Below are 15,171 nucleotides of genomic sequence, written 5' to 3' on the forward strand. Positions count from 1 at the left end.
AAACAATAACAAGGAGGCTCGTAGTATTGAGACATCTTTTTATCTCTCCTTTCGTTCTTACCTTTCACAACATCAGCCATGTATGCTGCAACCATGGGGGAAAGTGATGTGAGTCAAGTTCATTGTGAAAATGCTCAACCGGTAATAAACACTTTGAGTTGCTTTGGCTGATTCAGAAAAATCTATTTTGATTGTATCTGTATGCATTGGTATTTAGCATGAATCTCAAAAATGTACTTACTATGAAACTTTTGGAACATATTTTATAGTTGTGAAGTGTTCATCATGAGAAACATCTGCAACACGCTTAGTTTGAGCACTGGTGTGCCAGGACTTGAGGATACCTGCAGAGCATATCAGAGTTTATTGTTTGTTTCAGACAAACTTGTATGCCTCGTTAGGTCAGGCATAGACTTAGTTTGCTTTTTTCTGGAGAGCTAGACATTTTAGACCCAAGCAAATTAAGAAAACAATTTCCTAAGAGAATATTTATCTTTTCACGGCACCTCCTAAAACATGTTTATTTCCATGCAAAAGGTATTCCTTTTTCCTCATTTCCATTCCCCCTTCTCTCTTTGAACGGCATTTACTCTACAATATGCATTTGAAGCCTGAGCATGGTAAGCAGAAGTGAGCATCTGCAAGGCATTTGTGGAGAGAAAGCGAGAAACAGAGAGAAAGTAGTATGAGTTTCCAAGCACCATCCCATGGTTTACTGGAATGCTGGTGAGCGCCTGGTGTGTGAGGTAATGTCCTGTCACCCAGCCCCACCCATACCCACTGAAACTCACCGTTTCATTGGTCCAGGTCTAATGATGGGCCACTTCCATGGCCTACTGGCCAAAATAGGGCTGTAAAAGTTGGTGAGTAGGGGCAATTATGTAGTTTACCTATCCCACTCTCATCAGGGCAGACATGAATAGTGACTGGGTGGAAAGCAACACGGACCACAACATAATGTATAGGGATTGGTGAGTGTAAGATACCAGCAAGTTGAAAACAGATGGGTCTGCGGAGAATATAAATGTCCCTCAGTCAGTGGCCCCCTATGCTCCATAAAACAGGGCCAAAACCCTGCATATTAACAGCTTGAAAAAGTTATGGGGGGTCATCAGTGCCATGAAGAAAATACACCAGTCACAATGAGGTTTCCACATGGCAGAACCACAATAATAATTGAAACGGGAAAAGTAAAAAGGGGAAAAAGGAACGCCATCCCAGAGGTTCCTTTTTAATGTTACCACACGCTTATGTCACTGGCACTGTGCCTGACGAGGGCTGTGTGGTTTTTGGGGAATGTTGGTGGGAGAGACAGTGCCAGAGGAACTGGCCTTCCTGAGCTGCTGAAAAGCAACAGCTCGGCTACTGTATGAGCTTTTGTTTTTTTGGGCATGTGCTTTTGTGTGTTGCAGCTTGTGCGACGGCATTTGCAAGTAATGCCTCTGTGTTTCTTAGCATGTATATTTCTGCTCTGCAGTAGACCTGATACAGAATGCATGTATCCCAAAATGAAGTACACAAACACTGCTTTTCCATACAGGGGGGGAAATCTGGGCCAGTAATTGTTACCAGTTATTAACTGACCAAATTATGTCTTCTTAAACTATAGCTTTCATCTCGCTCTTCTTTCCGTTAGGCAATACTCACCTAAAGTTAAATGTGTTTTTCTAGTTCCGACCTCATCCACATACATTTGTTTTTCATCTGAAGATGGTTGAACTTCATATATAGGCAATTTCTTGCATCGTGAGAGGACTAAAACGTTATCCCTTCTGTTGCTTATGCATAATTAAGGAAAGTGTTCTCCAGGGGTGCCCAGGGGTTGCGTCAGAGATTGCCTGGGCAGCAGCTCTCTCTGGAGAAATCACCTGGCTTGCTGTTTGATCTTAAAGTTTAAATGCACATGCACACTCCCCGCGTACACACATTTAACTGAAGGCAGGCAGCCTGAACACAAACATGGATACACACACATGGGCACACAAAAACACACAGACACACAGGCACACAGACACACACACACACAGGTTAGTTGCTAGGGCCAGTTCTCCAATCCAATCCCCCTAGAGCAAGTTGAGCTGGCTCACCATATTCCATGGTGTGGTAGTGGGGGAACATTATGTTCTGCTCCACAAAGACAGCAGTAGTACATTTCAGTCCCCTATGGAGCTGCTCTATAATCCTGCATTGAGTCGGTACTGTGAGTGTGTGCGTTGGCTTGTGAATCTCTGTCTGACTGTGTACCTGTGTGTGATCAGGAAGGAAAAAAGGGATCTTTCAAAAAGGCTGATGCTCCCGCACTTTATTTTCCAATGGTCCTGACACTGAAACAGAAATGTTCAAAATAAGAAAACAAGAACTAGATAACATGGCTGGATTGTTAAATCGGCTATTTGATCATTTAAGGACATTTTGATGTGGGAATGGCCGATGTTGTCCATCCATTTTGGACGTTCTTTCGCAATCCTTTTCACACAATTACGTACTTTCTTTTGAATGCAGACCAACTTGTGGTCAAACTAATTTCCTGATTATTTGATCCCTAATTTCAATCACCGGTCCAACCTGTTTTTCCATCTATCATATGCGTATCTGACTCATTTCATTATTTTATAAAATTCTATTTTAATGTGTCCCGTATGAAATTTCCCATTGTCGTGTTACTTTTATAGCAATCGCCAGCATCTTTGGTATTAAATGAATTTACACATCTCAGCTTTTTCTCCATTGTCTCTATCTACATCTTTTTTCTTGTGAAGGGATTTTAGCTTCATTCACATTTCCATTTCACTGCATAACAAGCCTTTAGGAATTATATAAGCATTGCTCTACAAGTTAGTGCTAGGATTCACTTGTCATGAAGATTTTGAAGTTAAGGTAAAAAGGAAAAAAGCTCTCATGCACTAATCCTGCATTGTCAGATTATCCTTCACCGTGGCATTTAATGGATGAAAAGATGTGTTCAGCATCCCTCTGTATCTACAGTATGTCTGTATGTTAAACAGTAAACATATATTCCAGTGTATACCTTTTACACACACAGACACACACAGACACACACACACACACACACACACACACACACACACACACACACACGCACACACACACACACACGTACATAGCACTTGAGATGTCGTGCAGATATATTATCTCTCTTTCATCTCAAGTGCCTTCTTGAGCTGTTGTTGCTTTCTTGCATCCGCAAAGATCCCTATCACCGCTGGCTGCCTCTCTCTCTCTCAGACACACACACTCATGCGCTCACACACGCACACACATACACATTAAATGGGATTGATACACAAAACCAATACAGGCCTTGTTTACTGGATCAGAAGGACATTATGAAGTACAACCAACAAACTCAAACAGAACAAAAGAAAAACTTTCAAACACATGGAAAGTTTGTTTCACTTCAGCTCAAGCCTGTCTCTACCAAAGAGCTGTAAGCCATGAACATGGAAATATGGTAAACCGCAAGGGATGAAGTGAGCTATTAACAAGGCAGGACAATGTGCTGGTGGTTTCTGATAAATCTATAATAACTTAACCAAACACTTTATCTTCTTATTATCTTGTCGTTCGACAACCTGGTACTTAGGCAGAGTTTGGGAGAGGAGTTCTTTAAATAGCTCCCAGTTCTTCAGCTACCCATTGTGCTTGTCATTTGTTGCAGTGACTTATCACTTAAACTAAAATCAACCAAAACATATCTTTAACAAAAGACAAGTTGAATTTTTGGTGATAAGATTTTGGTCGATTACATCAAGTTCTTCAATACAATGACAACATACTGTATGTGTTAAAGAACAAAATGAATTATCCTTGCAATGGCTGCTAGAGCATGTTGCCACTTCAATATAAACTTGTGTCTTTTTTGTTAATTCCGTTGATGTTGTTAGGAGCACCGTTTTGTCCATTGAGTTGATCTTAATCCAACAAAACAGAAAGTATGAGCATGAATGTATTTGTTCAACAACTACATTGTAAATAAAAAAGTATAACAAAGATTATGGCTCTGGTTTACCTTCATTTGTTTTTTCCCCCCTACTTAAGAGATCAGGGAATGTCTGTTAGGAGAATACTGCTTGTTTCTCCAATAGAGTTCCAGAGATTTGGAGAAGCCAAGGAACATTGAAGCTGTTCTGGCGGCTTGTATTGGCCCAACAATTTACTAAGAAACATAATGCTGGTTTCCTTACTACAGTCCATTTTCGCTTGTAACCGTAATTTGTGTAATTACTCCTCTCTCTCTTTATTCATATCCGTCTTTTTCTCATTACATGAGCACTTAAAAACTGCACACACAAAGTTACTAGAAGGACAAAGATGGTACATATTGTTGGATGGATGCTAGTGGTTAACCAGATACTAACTTCAGCAGAGAACCTAACTGTCATTTTGGCTTTTTGTCGTTGTAATGTCTTGGGACTGTGGTTGTCTGGGATAAAGGGTTGCTCTATGTGCCAAGTCACCAACAAAAATAATAACTGACCCCCTGTATCTCTATTACACAGATTGTCAAGTATCCTGCATTCATTTTGTATCTTGGTTGTTTTAACTTAATTTACTGTAAGTTCAGTATTCTGGGAATGGAAGAACTACAAAGAAAGCATGATTGTTTGGTAACCACATTGTGATGACTTTTTAACCAAAAACTCGTTCCAACAGCAGCAAAGCTCCTGGCATGATCCCCCAAACGCTCATTAATGCATAGTCACTCAATATTTTCAACAGTTGTTTCATGAGAAAATATAGATGTTGCAACATGCTCGCATTTATCACTGGTTGACTTCAAAAAGAGGGTGAAAGAATCCATTTGTACATTGAGTAGAGTCATACTGTAGCACAATTTTCCCTTTCTACCCGGCAGGTTCTGGCAAGGCTACAGTTGTGTGTCATAGAAGTGCAGATAATATCTGGCTTCTTCTGACAGTCTTCCTTGACTTGAATTGGCAAGTGATTCCATGCCAAGGAACTATCTGTCACTGTGTGAAAGCCAACAGTTGCAAAATTATATTTGAATGAAATAGAACTTGTCAACATCTACAAAAGTCAAGCATTAACATTTATCTGATTTTCTTTCATTGAGGAAGTGCAAGCAGGTGCGGAGTTCACAACAAACATGTGTTTTCAGATAAACGGGTGCTATCTCAATAAAATCTCAACAAAAGTCATAACGTCATTAAATATGCAACTTTAAACATCTATATCTACATATTTATACGTCTTTAAATTTTTTCCACTACTGAATTACACACTCCCAGGAAAATCAAACCCTCAATCACAAAAAAAACATAGAAAAATAACATAAAGTCCTCGATATATGGAATCTGAGAGATGCAAAACATCACCCTCAAAATCAGCCACTGCAGTGTTTTAAATGTTCTAAAGTGGCCACATTTAAACAGGATCCATGAACAAAGAAACCCCATGCTCTGGTCATCATCTCTAGAATCAATCATCAAATGCTTCATCTATGGCATGAGCCTCCAGGACAGTTGGCATAACCACATGCATGCAATTGCGCAATTGCTTATAGGAGCAATGACTGAACAAGAATCTCGCCTCAGTTATTTGAGGCTTTGTTATGTTATCTTTGTTTCTCAAAGAAATACTGCAGCAAACGTTTATGGTTTGGTGTGTGTGTGTGTGTACAGTATTGTGTGTGCATGTTGTGCAAGCAGTTTATGTGTGAATATGCCCGACACTGTAAGAGCTAAATTAAATTGAGTTGAAGATATTGGATTTATTGTTGCTATAGTGCGTGTTGATGGAGCAGGCACATACGTATCTGTGATTTCATCGACATGTATCGATTTTGGTCAGAGGAATGGGCTTTAAAGAAACTATTTTGAATGTAACAGTGGACTTACAAGATTTTCAACATACAATTTACTGGATAAAAGTGTGAAGAGAGAGAGAGTGACAAGAATGTTTTCTTAACCCATGTTTGCATACTTTGAACAAGTGCACATGTACTGTGGTGTCAACCTAAAATAGACAGTCAGTGGCCTTGTAATGACGTGAACTCATCACATATCTTCTTGGAACGGTGTGTTCTCAACAGTAAAAGTGCTTTTTCTATGAACAATGTGTCCTTCACAGCCGAAATCCTTTTTTATAGCTATGTGGACATTTTCCATTGGTGTCTCTTTCGTCTCAGTGAACAAACCATCTGCAATGCTGTTAGTTGGAACTCACGCTCGGACAGTAGTGGTGCCATATAAATATCAAATGCATTAAATGGTGTCGGTTAAACTCATACCTTTGTTTTAGTAAGTCCCTGCCAAAGTGTTCTTGAGCAAGACACCTGACCACAGCTGTTCAAGAATACCTAATTCATCGGCCTTGTAAAATGCATCATCAGCAGTAGGAACAAGCACTACAGCCAACATTACACACTTCCAACATCTCACACACATGCCTCAGAAGAGAGAGATCTGTCAGTGTGAAGATGGAACGCCTAACAGTTTCAGTACTTAGTCTCACATTTGTAAGATTAACATACTTAGGAGCAAATTGATGTCACCCTTAACAATAAGGAAATTCACTGCAGGATGTTTGTTTTAACATTAGTTTGAACAACAAATACAAATACAATTATTGATTAAAATATTGAAGATGCTTTAAAAGAGATAGTTCACTTTATGAATGTGCCATCTGAGCATCCCTTTCGGAGGCCGGATTAAATAGGATTGAGCCTAATGCACTTATATATGTCCGAAGCTTTGTTGATATTAGTATATTAATGCATGCATCACCCTTAATGTTTCGGGGCAATCAACCCCATTCAGCTACCGATCAATTCGTCCATTGGGCTTATGTGGAATTAATGGCTTCTTCCCTAGTTTTTAATTAACCCTAACACTTTTGCAATCCACCATAGCAGACAGTAAATCAAATGACCCATCTCTAAAATTACTTAATACACAAACAAGGAAAATATGTGGGGGTTTGTTGCAAGTCAATCCCCAAAATGTAGGCTTCCTTATTGTGTAAAACAATTATGCATGAGAAAAAAATGAAATCCCCCACATTATTACCCCATTAATGTGCCATTTAACATCTGATAACATAATACTTTCAAACTTTAGGGTGTAAAAACAAAGAAAGATAAGATCAAAGCATTAAACTTACACAAGAACACTTTGTATGCCCCTACCTTAGTTACAGCAGGGTATCCCGCAGCCACCTCCCCGGAGCAGTATGGCTTCTCCTCATGGGAAACATCGACAGAGGAGGCCCACTGGTCAAGGAAACCATTTGGGGTGTAGAGGCCACAGTCCCTCACGCCAGTCTCTCGTTCAAAATCCTCACACACCCCATCGCCATCATAGTAGTAACACATGCTTGGCTCCTCTGTGGGTGAAGAGAACACAGATAGCAGAAAAAAAAGTTGTAATTATGAATGAATAATTATGTTTTATCTGTGGAACTTTTTATATTATGTTGAAGTTTGAGTTGAGCTAAGATATCCGCCTTGCTCTTGCTTGTCCGGCATTTTTTTATTTAAACAAAGCCATCCAGTTTTTGGGAGTTTTTTACACAGCTCGATCTTTACTGCTCACCTCCCTTTTATTATTCTTTTTATAGAACATGTGTACTTACTGATCCCTTGGGATTGCAGCTTAACCTATCTATTATTTTGAAAGGTAAAAAGAGGACTAGATAAAGAAGTGGGAGAAAAAAAACAGAGGGAGAAAAGGTGCATGAAAAAGGAGGATGAATTCTTGAGTTTGTGAGGACCTACAAACAGAGAGAGAGAACATGTTGATGTGGGAAAAAAAAAGAAATACTGAAAGGGAGAATATGGATAAACACAAAGAGAGGAAGTAAGGGGGGGGCAGACAAAGTCAGGAGGTAAAGAAAGATACAGCCGTAATTTTTACAGACATCCTGCCCAGAGTTAAGGTCTGGAACGGGAACTTATGGACTGGAGGAGAGGGGAGCAGAGCAGGGAGGTTGCCTGGGCCTCATTGCTCTCAGCTCTCAGCTAAAGCAGTGTCAGCCGGTGGGGTTCCAGTGAGGGGGAAAGGCGGCATTCTGTGCCAATTTGGCCGGGGCCTCCTCCTCGAAATTCCAGCCTTCTCCAAAGCCAAAAACTCAAGTCAGTTCTGTGCTCTGGTGATGGTGAAACGAGGGGCTACTGAGGGGGCATACAGAATACGCTCCCGCCACTCACTCAGCAGGAGCAGAAGCAAGGAAGAAGGGGAAGGAGCAAGGCATGAGGAAGCTCAAACAGTGGCTTATGAAAGTGGTAGAAGTAATATGCAGAAAGTGAACTCATAAGAGAAGATGAGTAAAAGGAAAAAGAGAAAGGGTATTGCTACTGTATTCCAATTTGGACAGGGATGTGTTTATAGTATAACTGAAACACTGGAAAGGTGATTGAGTTTAATATCAAAAGGAAGAGAACCCAATAGTTGGAGAAAGGAAGAGAGCGATGAGATAAACAATGATAAACAGAGACAATGAAAAGAAAGGAAAGTCCAGAGGCTCTCAAAGTAAACTATTCCTGTTTTGTTTTGTTTGATTTTTTCAACACAGGTTGAAATGACCTTTAAACAAATCACTTTTCTGATACAAGCTGATATGGCTGTGAAAAATCTGATTGCATGTGTTTTATGGCGCTTGGAACACTATTGAGAACAAGGATTTTAGAGCGAAGGGAAAATAACATGTCAATTTAGTCAACTCCAGATATAATTAGGCCTAATCGTGTGAATGGCCTATTAAAGCTCGTCCAGGCTGTATCACCCTGGCGTGTTGTATACTTAGTATCAATTTTCTATCCAACTCTCTCTTTCACTATCCAACACACTGACAAGCAGGCACTCGCTCACACATACAGACAGATGGACAGAAGGTCCCATCATTATAGTGTCAGATTTCTGTTCAAAACTACAAGTATTTCACACAGTGTCGGACACACACACAAACTTACACACACCGCGGAGCAGTGCAGTTGGTGGAAAAACAGCACAGCCAATGCAGTCATCCAGCAATCTGACAGGGATTAAGTGGCCACTTCACTGAGGCTCGCACGTGTCTGCATGCATGTAGTGCACATGAACACACACATATGTACAATCACAACAGGGGGGCAACATGATAGGCTCCAGCAGGGAACTGGAAGGGAAACCATCCATCTATTCATAAAACAAAACAACGTAGGAGATTCCAGTCACTCAACTTTGTAGAATGAGATGACTCACCCTTTAGGAAAATAATGATTTCCAGATTTATTTTTTTTTTTTTTAACTGGAGGTCAAAGTGATTATGATATGTAATGGCATTTGTTTTCTTCTGAGAAAGGCATAAAGATCTTGGATTAAAGAGGCCCAGATGTTAAATCGGTTCATTCACAAAGTAATCCTTTGGGACTTTTCAGTCTGTGGGTCTTATTATTTTGTGAAATACACAGACAATAATATCATGGTGCAGAAACAACAGTGTGTTGTTATAAAGAGGTGGTTTAAACTTGAAACAATTAAAATGTCACTTTAGACCAAAAAAACATGTTTTGAAACATTTCAGTTTTACACATTGTTGTGTATTTTTTATAAGTTAATACCTCGATGAAAGGTGCATTGAAGGTCAACTAACTCTCTTCTATTTCTAGTAGTTTCCTCAACAGCCATTTATAGAGAAATATACAAGTGAATGCATTTTATTTTGGTTGATACATTTGTCCATATTACTCACCAACACAGTTGAAGAAAGGCTCCTTCTTGCACTGACTGGAGCAGCCGTCCCCATTCATAGAGTTCTTATCATCACACTCTTCTCCTTTGGAACTGAAATAACAAGAGGAGGTACTTTGAACATACAAACAACCACTGTTTATTTTTCTGAAAATCCCTTTGCACATCTGTATGCGTGCATTTACAAATATTTTGATGTGAGTGCGTGTTACCTCTGGATGCGTCCATCTCCGCAGTAGGGTGCCCCCAGATCGTGTACCAGAGGGGCGGAGGGCTCACTCTCACTCCGGCTGGAGATGGTTTGGACCTGGTAGGTGTACACAACATGTGGCGCCACATCCCTGCAAAGAAAGAGACAAAGATCACAGTAAGTCCACATATTTCGGATAACTTTAAGCCTTGAAGGAAATGTCTGATAAAGAATCACATATCAATAAAGGAGAAAGAGCAACTGAGAAAGATACTCGGACCAGGGGGAGAACGGGTCGATAGAACTACTGCACTGTTTGCCAGAGTGTGTGTTTGTGTGTGTGTATGTGTGTGTGTATGTGTGTGTGTGTGTGTGTGTGTGTGTGTGTGTGTGTGTGTGTGTGTGTGTGTGTGTGTGTGTGTGTGTGTGTGTGTGTGTGTGTGTGTGTGTGTGTGTGTGTGTGTGTGTGTGTGTGTGTGTGGTAGCAATCCTATATCTCAAGTGCCACTAGCTCAACACAAATTAGAACATCTCTCCCAGCAAACACCTCCAAACATCTACTTATCCAGTGACAGCGTTTACTGCTTTGAGTCCTCATCACAGTGATTCAAAGAACCATCATGATAAAAACTCAATGAACAGGAAAAGTATTGGGGGACAACTCACTTTCATTGGTGAAAGTCGCCATGGTGGTTTCTTGTGTCACCATGATAAGGAATTCTGAAAAAAAAGACTGAAAGAAGGAAAAAAAAAACATAAATGAGAAAACCAAAACCATAAACGAAAAATAAAAAGCTGTAAATAAGAAACCATAAGCAAAGCAACAAAACAAAACCAAAGGAAAGAAAACTGTAAATGAAAAACAACAAAAAACTGCAAGTGAGGGTGCTTTCATGACATGACATGTCTTGTTTTAATTGTAATTGTGTGCTAACTCTGTCTCTCTGATCTATTGTTTGCCTTTACATGTTTTGTATTACCATCAGATTTAATCTGTTCTGTTTAATTCGGGACCCGTTTAAACTTGGGGCAGGCTTTCTGGAAGATGACAAGGAGCTGGATCTTATGGACCCACAATATTGCTTCAATTTCAGTAAAGGAAAAAAACAGGTAAAGGCAAGTTAATAGTTTATGTTTTTATATATGCTTCTACTATAAGCAATTTAAAAAAAGGATACCATACAGGATATTTTCACATCAGTACTCTCACTTGCAGGTTTGTTGTTTACAGTTGTTTGTTTGTTTTTTAACCTTTTTTTCTTATTTTGCTTGTTGTTTTGGTTTCTCATTTCTAGCTTGATTTGTCGCTCATGGTCATGGTTTCTCCTTTGTGTTTTTTTTTGGCTTTCAGAGTTTTTTTCCTGAATTTCTGTGTGTCCTGGTGTTAAGTAGCTGCACAGTCAGCAAAATGAGTGAGCCTAATACATGTTTTATGTTCTATGAGTTATTCAAGGCATAAGGGGGAAAGGAATGCATAGTTGTTGTGTAAAAAAGTACTGGTTAAATACATGGCAGAACTAGCTGTAGGAGTAGGGTACAACATCAGTAAATGTGGGTAAATAGGTCCAATGGGTTAGTCGTACATCATTTCATGTAGACCATCAAGTATTATAGACCTAATTTTCAAAGTGTTTCAGTGGTGTGCAGTGAAGCCATAACCTTTTATGAGCTCTTAGCCTAACCATTTACTTCAACAATTTTGTCCACTAATCATAGAGAATCGAAGACTGAACTTAACCTCTAAATGTGTAAGTGTCCTTGGGCAAGAACAGAAACTCCAAATGTGAGTAAATGAGAGGCATTTCCCATTTATGTTTAGGTTAAATGTACAAAAAATACATGGTTGATGTGAGCATATGGCATTATGCGTACCCATGTACCTACAAACACACTGCATCGCATGAAAGCTATTCAAGTCCATGCATAATTGTGAAAACGCACATTCTCGCTCTTCCCCCGGTTATTTGTGTTAAAAAGAACACAAACAAAAGATTTACAACAGGAAAGAGTATTTTATTAATAACATTGCTGACTTTGCTCCAGTGCTTTTGTTTTACTCCTTATCTTCATTTTTCGTGTGTTTGTCCATCACATTCCCAGCAACCGAAGTTCAAGTGCGGTGTGCTATCTCAATTATAAGAACCGATGGACCTAAAGATCATGTAACAATATGAATTTCCCCACAGCAAAATTTGTGCCTAGGATGAGATGTTTATGTTGGCTTTATTATTATCAACCAAAATGTTTGACCTGACAGACTCTCTTTTATACTTCAGTATGTCCTGTTCTGCAATGTTGGCTCATGGGGTGTAACTCCAGGCTACACTCAAACATGCCCCCTCTAATTGAATTAGTTTAGCCCCTGGAAAAGTCGAGCTGTGGGAGACTTTATCTTTGAGGAGAGCAAACACACAGTATTGGCGGAAAGAAAAGAGAAACAGATATTTCAGTAAGACAGCACATGCATATCATCTTTATGGATAATGAGAAATCCTGGTTATCATACTGTAGGTAATCCAATACACAGAAAGGTAATTGCACTGCTGCATTAGACCACATTCAGAGACATGGTCATGCAAGAACAAGCAAGAACAAAGAGGAAAGTGGCTAGATCCAGATGAGTATGAAGTAATCAAAGAAGAGGGCAAAGGAGAAAACCCATAGATAAAATATAACATAAAAGGAGATTGTGAAAAATGCTAAATTTGCAAATGTTTTTTGTTTTTTTGAAATCCAAAAGCTGCAAACCAGTCTACAGGGACACAAGTTGGCTCCTATAAACCTATCTGCCTATTGTATACCTTGATGTTTCATGGAAAGAAGTTAACTATTTTGTGTTTGATGCCTTTTGTTTGTTACTGAGTTTACAAAGTTCTTACCATGATGGAACAAAGTGTTTCTAATCAGATTAAAGAAGAACAAGGCCATATTCTCCATATACTGCAACAGTAGCGTCTTAACAGCCTGTGTTGAACTACAGCTTACTGCTAAGCAACATTTGATACCTGGGTGTCATAGTGCACCTTTGGTTTCTAGAGGGTCAATAGTGCAAGTCCTCTTAGCGTGATAACAACTCTTTAAACGTAGCCTTCAACCTGTTCCCAATTAGGTGCATGCTTGATTCCTCCTGACCTCACTGCTAATAGCCATGCTGTGTTAGACGCTGCAGTTGGCAGCATGGAAAACAGGAACAGAATGGTACTGATGCAACACAGTTCCATAAATGATCCTTCCGCTGGACTTTGTTGAGTTGGATATACATAAGAACAATATTAACAGTGACAGCAACACTATAAAAGATTACACTTGTGAAAGTGTTTATGGACAGCATCATCTCTGGATCCCACTTTCTGTGGTACAATCGTTTGACACATGTGTGCATGTAATGGCCAATATCCTGTGATAGACATGACTTTTGGAAGCCATCCAGCTTTCATAAAACAACACCTTGATCTGTAACTGATTAGATATGATATGTAACTGATCTGAGATTTGTAACTCAGACTACAAAGGACTTTACTGCAGTCGCAGACAAGGTGTCACGTGATAAGATTTCATCACTGGTGCATCTTTGTGCATCCAGACATTCTTCCCGAGACCCCTGAAGGAATACAGGTTTTATCTTGGCTCAAGGCACTGTATTATGCTTTTCAAAAGGTGTTTTGATAGCACCAGGTGATTACAAATGGAAGCATGTGCTAATGTATGTGCCTTCTATTGAGAGCAAGAGGAGTGTTGGTGTGTCATCTATGTGTGTGTTCCTGCCTCTAATGGTGTGTGCATTAGACTTATGTGTGAGCATGCATATGGATGTGTTTCCTTTCTGTAGCTGCTTATTGTTCTTGGCTGAGAGATCCCAGATGAGAAAAGCAGATACATTTAAGTAAGTTGAGAAAATATCGAGCCTGCAAGAACAACAAACGGGGCAATGCTTCTTTTGTCAGTGAAGCAGCTGACATACATTTGAGGTTTTACTGCGATTCATTTTACACCTTTGGTATGTCTAACAGACTAATGATAAAAGTGTTGCCCTTAAAGAGGTACTTTAAAAAGAAACTGACAAATGACAACGTGCAGAACTACAAATTCTACGAAGGTGAAGTTTATTACTAATGTTAAATTGGGTTGCTTATAAGTCTGCTAAATTGCAACTAAGGTGTTATATTTCTTTATCTTTACATGAAAATGGCAATAATAACCGGTGCAGCCTGTGTCCAAGAAATTCAATTCTCTCCTTGACATCCACACAATAAACCTGCAAGCCCATAGTAGCACCAATTACATTCCTATATGATTTGTCTGCTGGGGAAATTCTGTTGAGTGCACCAGACATCCCATGACGCCCCACGAGGACTACACTGTTCACTCTGTCTGCAACTCATGAATATGGTTCATATTAGGAGGATTACGCAAGGCTTATTTCTAATAACATCCTATAAAGAAGGCGAGGGGGGTCAGCCGGTTATGAAGAGAAGAAACTGTTAAAAGTTCAAATAAATGAGAGGGAATAAAAATGTCTGCGGGATTGTGTCTACTATTGATTTGATATCTATTTCAAAAGGAATGTGAGTTTATCTGTAATGCATGCTTGTTATTTGCATTGCCAATTACATTTATTTTCCCTAACAAGCAATAGCACAAAAACTGAGATATTGTGAAAAACAACGGTTCTTTTGTGCGGCAGATTGACTTTCCAACTATCACCAAATAGCTTAGCTTAGGATGTATGGGGGGTATAATGTGGAAGATTTGTGCAGGACCAGGGTAGAGTCAGATTACAGAGGGGGTGTGGGGTAGTAATGATGCCGGGGGAGCAACCCTCACTCTTTTGGCTGGGAGGTCTCTTCACATGAGCTCTAAGATTTGACTGAATGACAGCTCTGAAACCCACATCAGGAAGAGGATTAGCCGATGGGCTGGGGTGCTTCAGAGGGATGGGGTCAAACTAACCCAATCCTCCTACCCTCTTTCTTCACTTTCTCGACCCCTTAATGTTCTCTTCAATCACCTATTCCCCCCTTGAGCCTAGCAATGATTTACCCCCAACTGGCACAGCTTTCCATCCCTGCGTCTCCTCTTCACTTGACCCTTCTTACTCCATACAATAATTTACTCTGTCACACTGACCTCTCGGCCCTTAGCCATTCCAAACTAACCACCAACCATGGATCGAGCCAAGATGTCAGTTTTCCTCTTGGTCAGTTTGCCCCAGCTCAGGTGAAGGCCAGCGACCTGACAGTGGGAGGTCAATGAACCCCCTCACCCAAAACC

General features: G+C 39.9%; 1 protein-coding gene across 2 annotated transcripts in view; it reads right to left on the reverse strand.

Annotated features, from left to right (window-relative positions):
- pappaa (pregnancy-associated plasma protein A, pappalysin 1a) overlaps window positions 1–15,171 on the reverse strand; it is an 80,551-nt gene that overhangs the window by 40,540 nt on the left and 24,840 nt on the right. For both annotated transcript variants that reach the window (XM_063890012.1, XM_063890011.1), the window contains exons 8-10: window positions 9,923–10,051; window positions 9,712–9,803; window positions 7,169–7,365 (exon numbers count right to left, since the gene is read on the reverse strand). In XM_063890012.1, the coding sequence (XP_063746082.1) occupies window positions 7,169–7,365; window positions 9,712–9,803; window positions 9,923–10,051 (418 nt within the window). The remainder of the gene's footprint in view (window positions 1–7,168; window positions 7,366–9,711; window positions 9,804–9,922; window positions 10,052–15,171) is intronic.

Source organism: Eleginops maclovinus, chromosome 8, assembly GCF_036324505.1.
Source record: "Eleginops maclovinus isolate JMC-PN-2008 ecotype Puerto Natales chromosome 8, JC_Emac_rtc_rv5, whole genome shotgun sequence".
Taxonomy (NCBI): domain Eukaryota; kingdom Metazoa; phylum Chordata; class Actinopteri; order Perciformes; family Eleginopidae; genus Eleginops; species Eleginops maclovinus.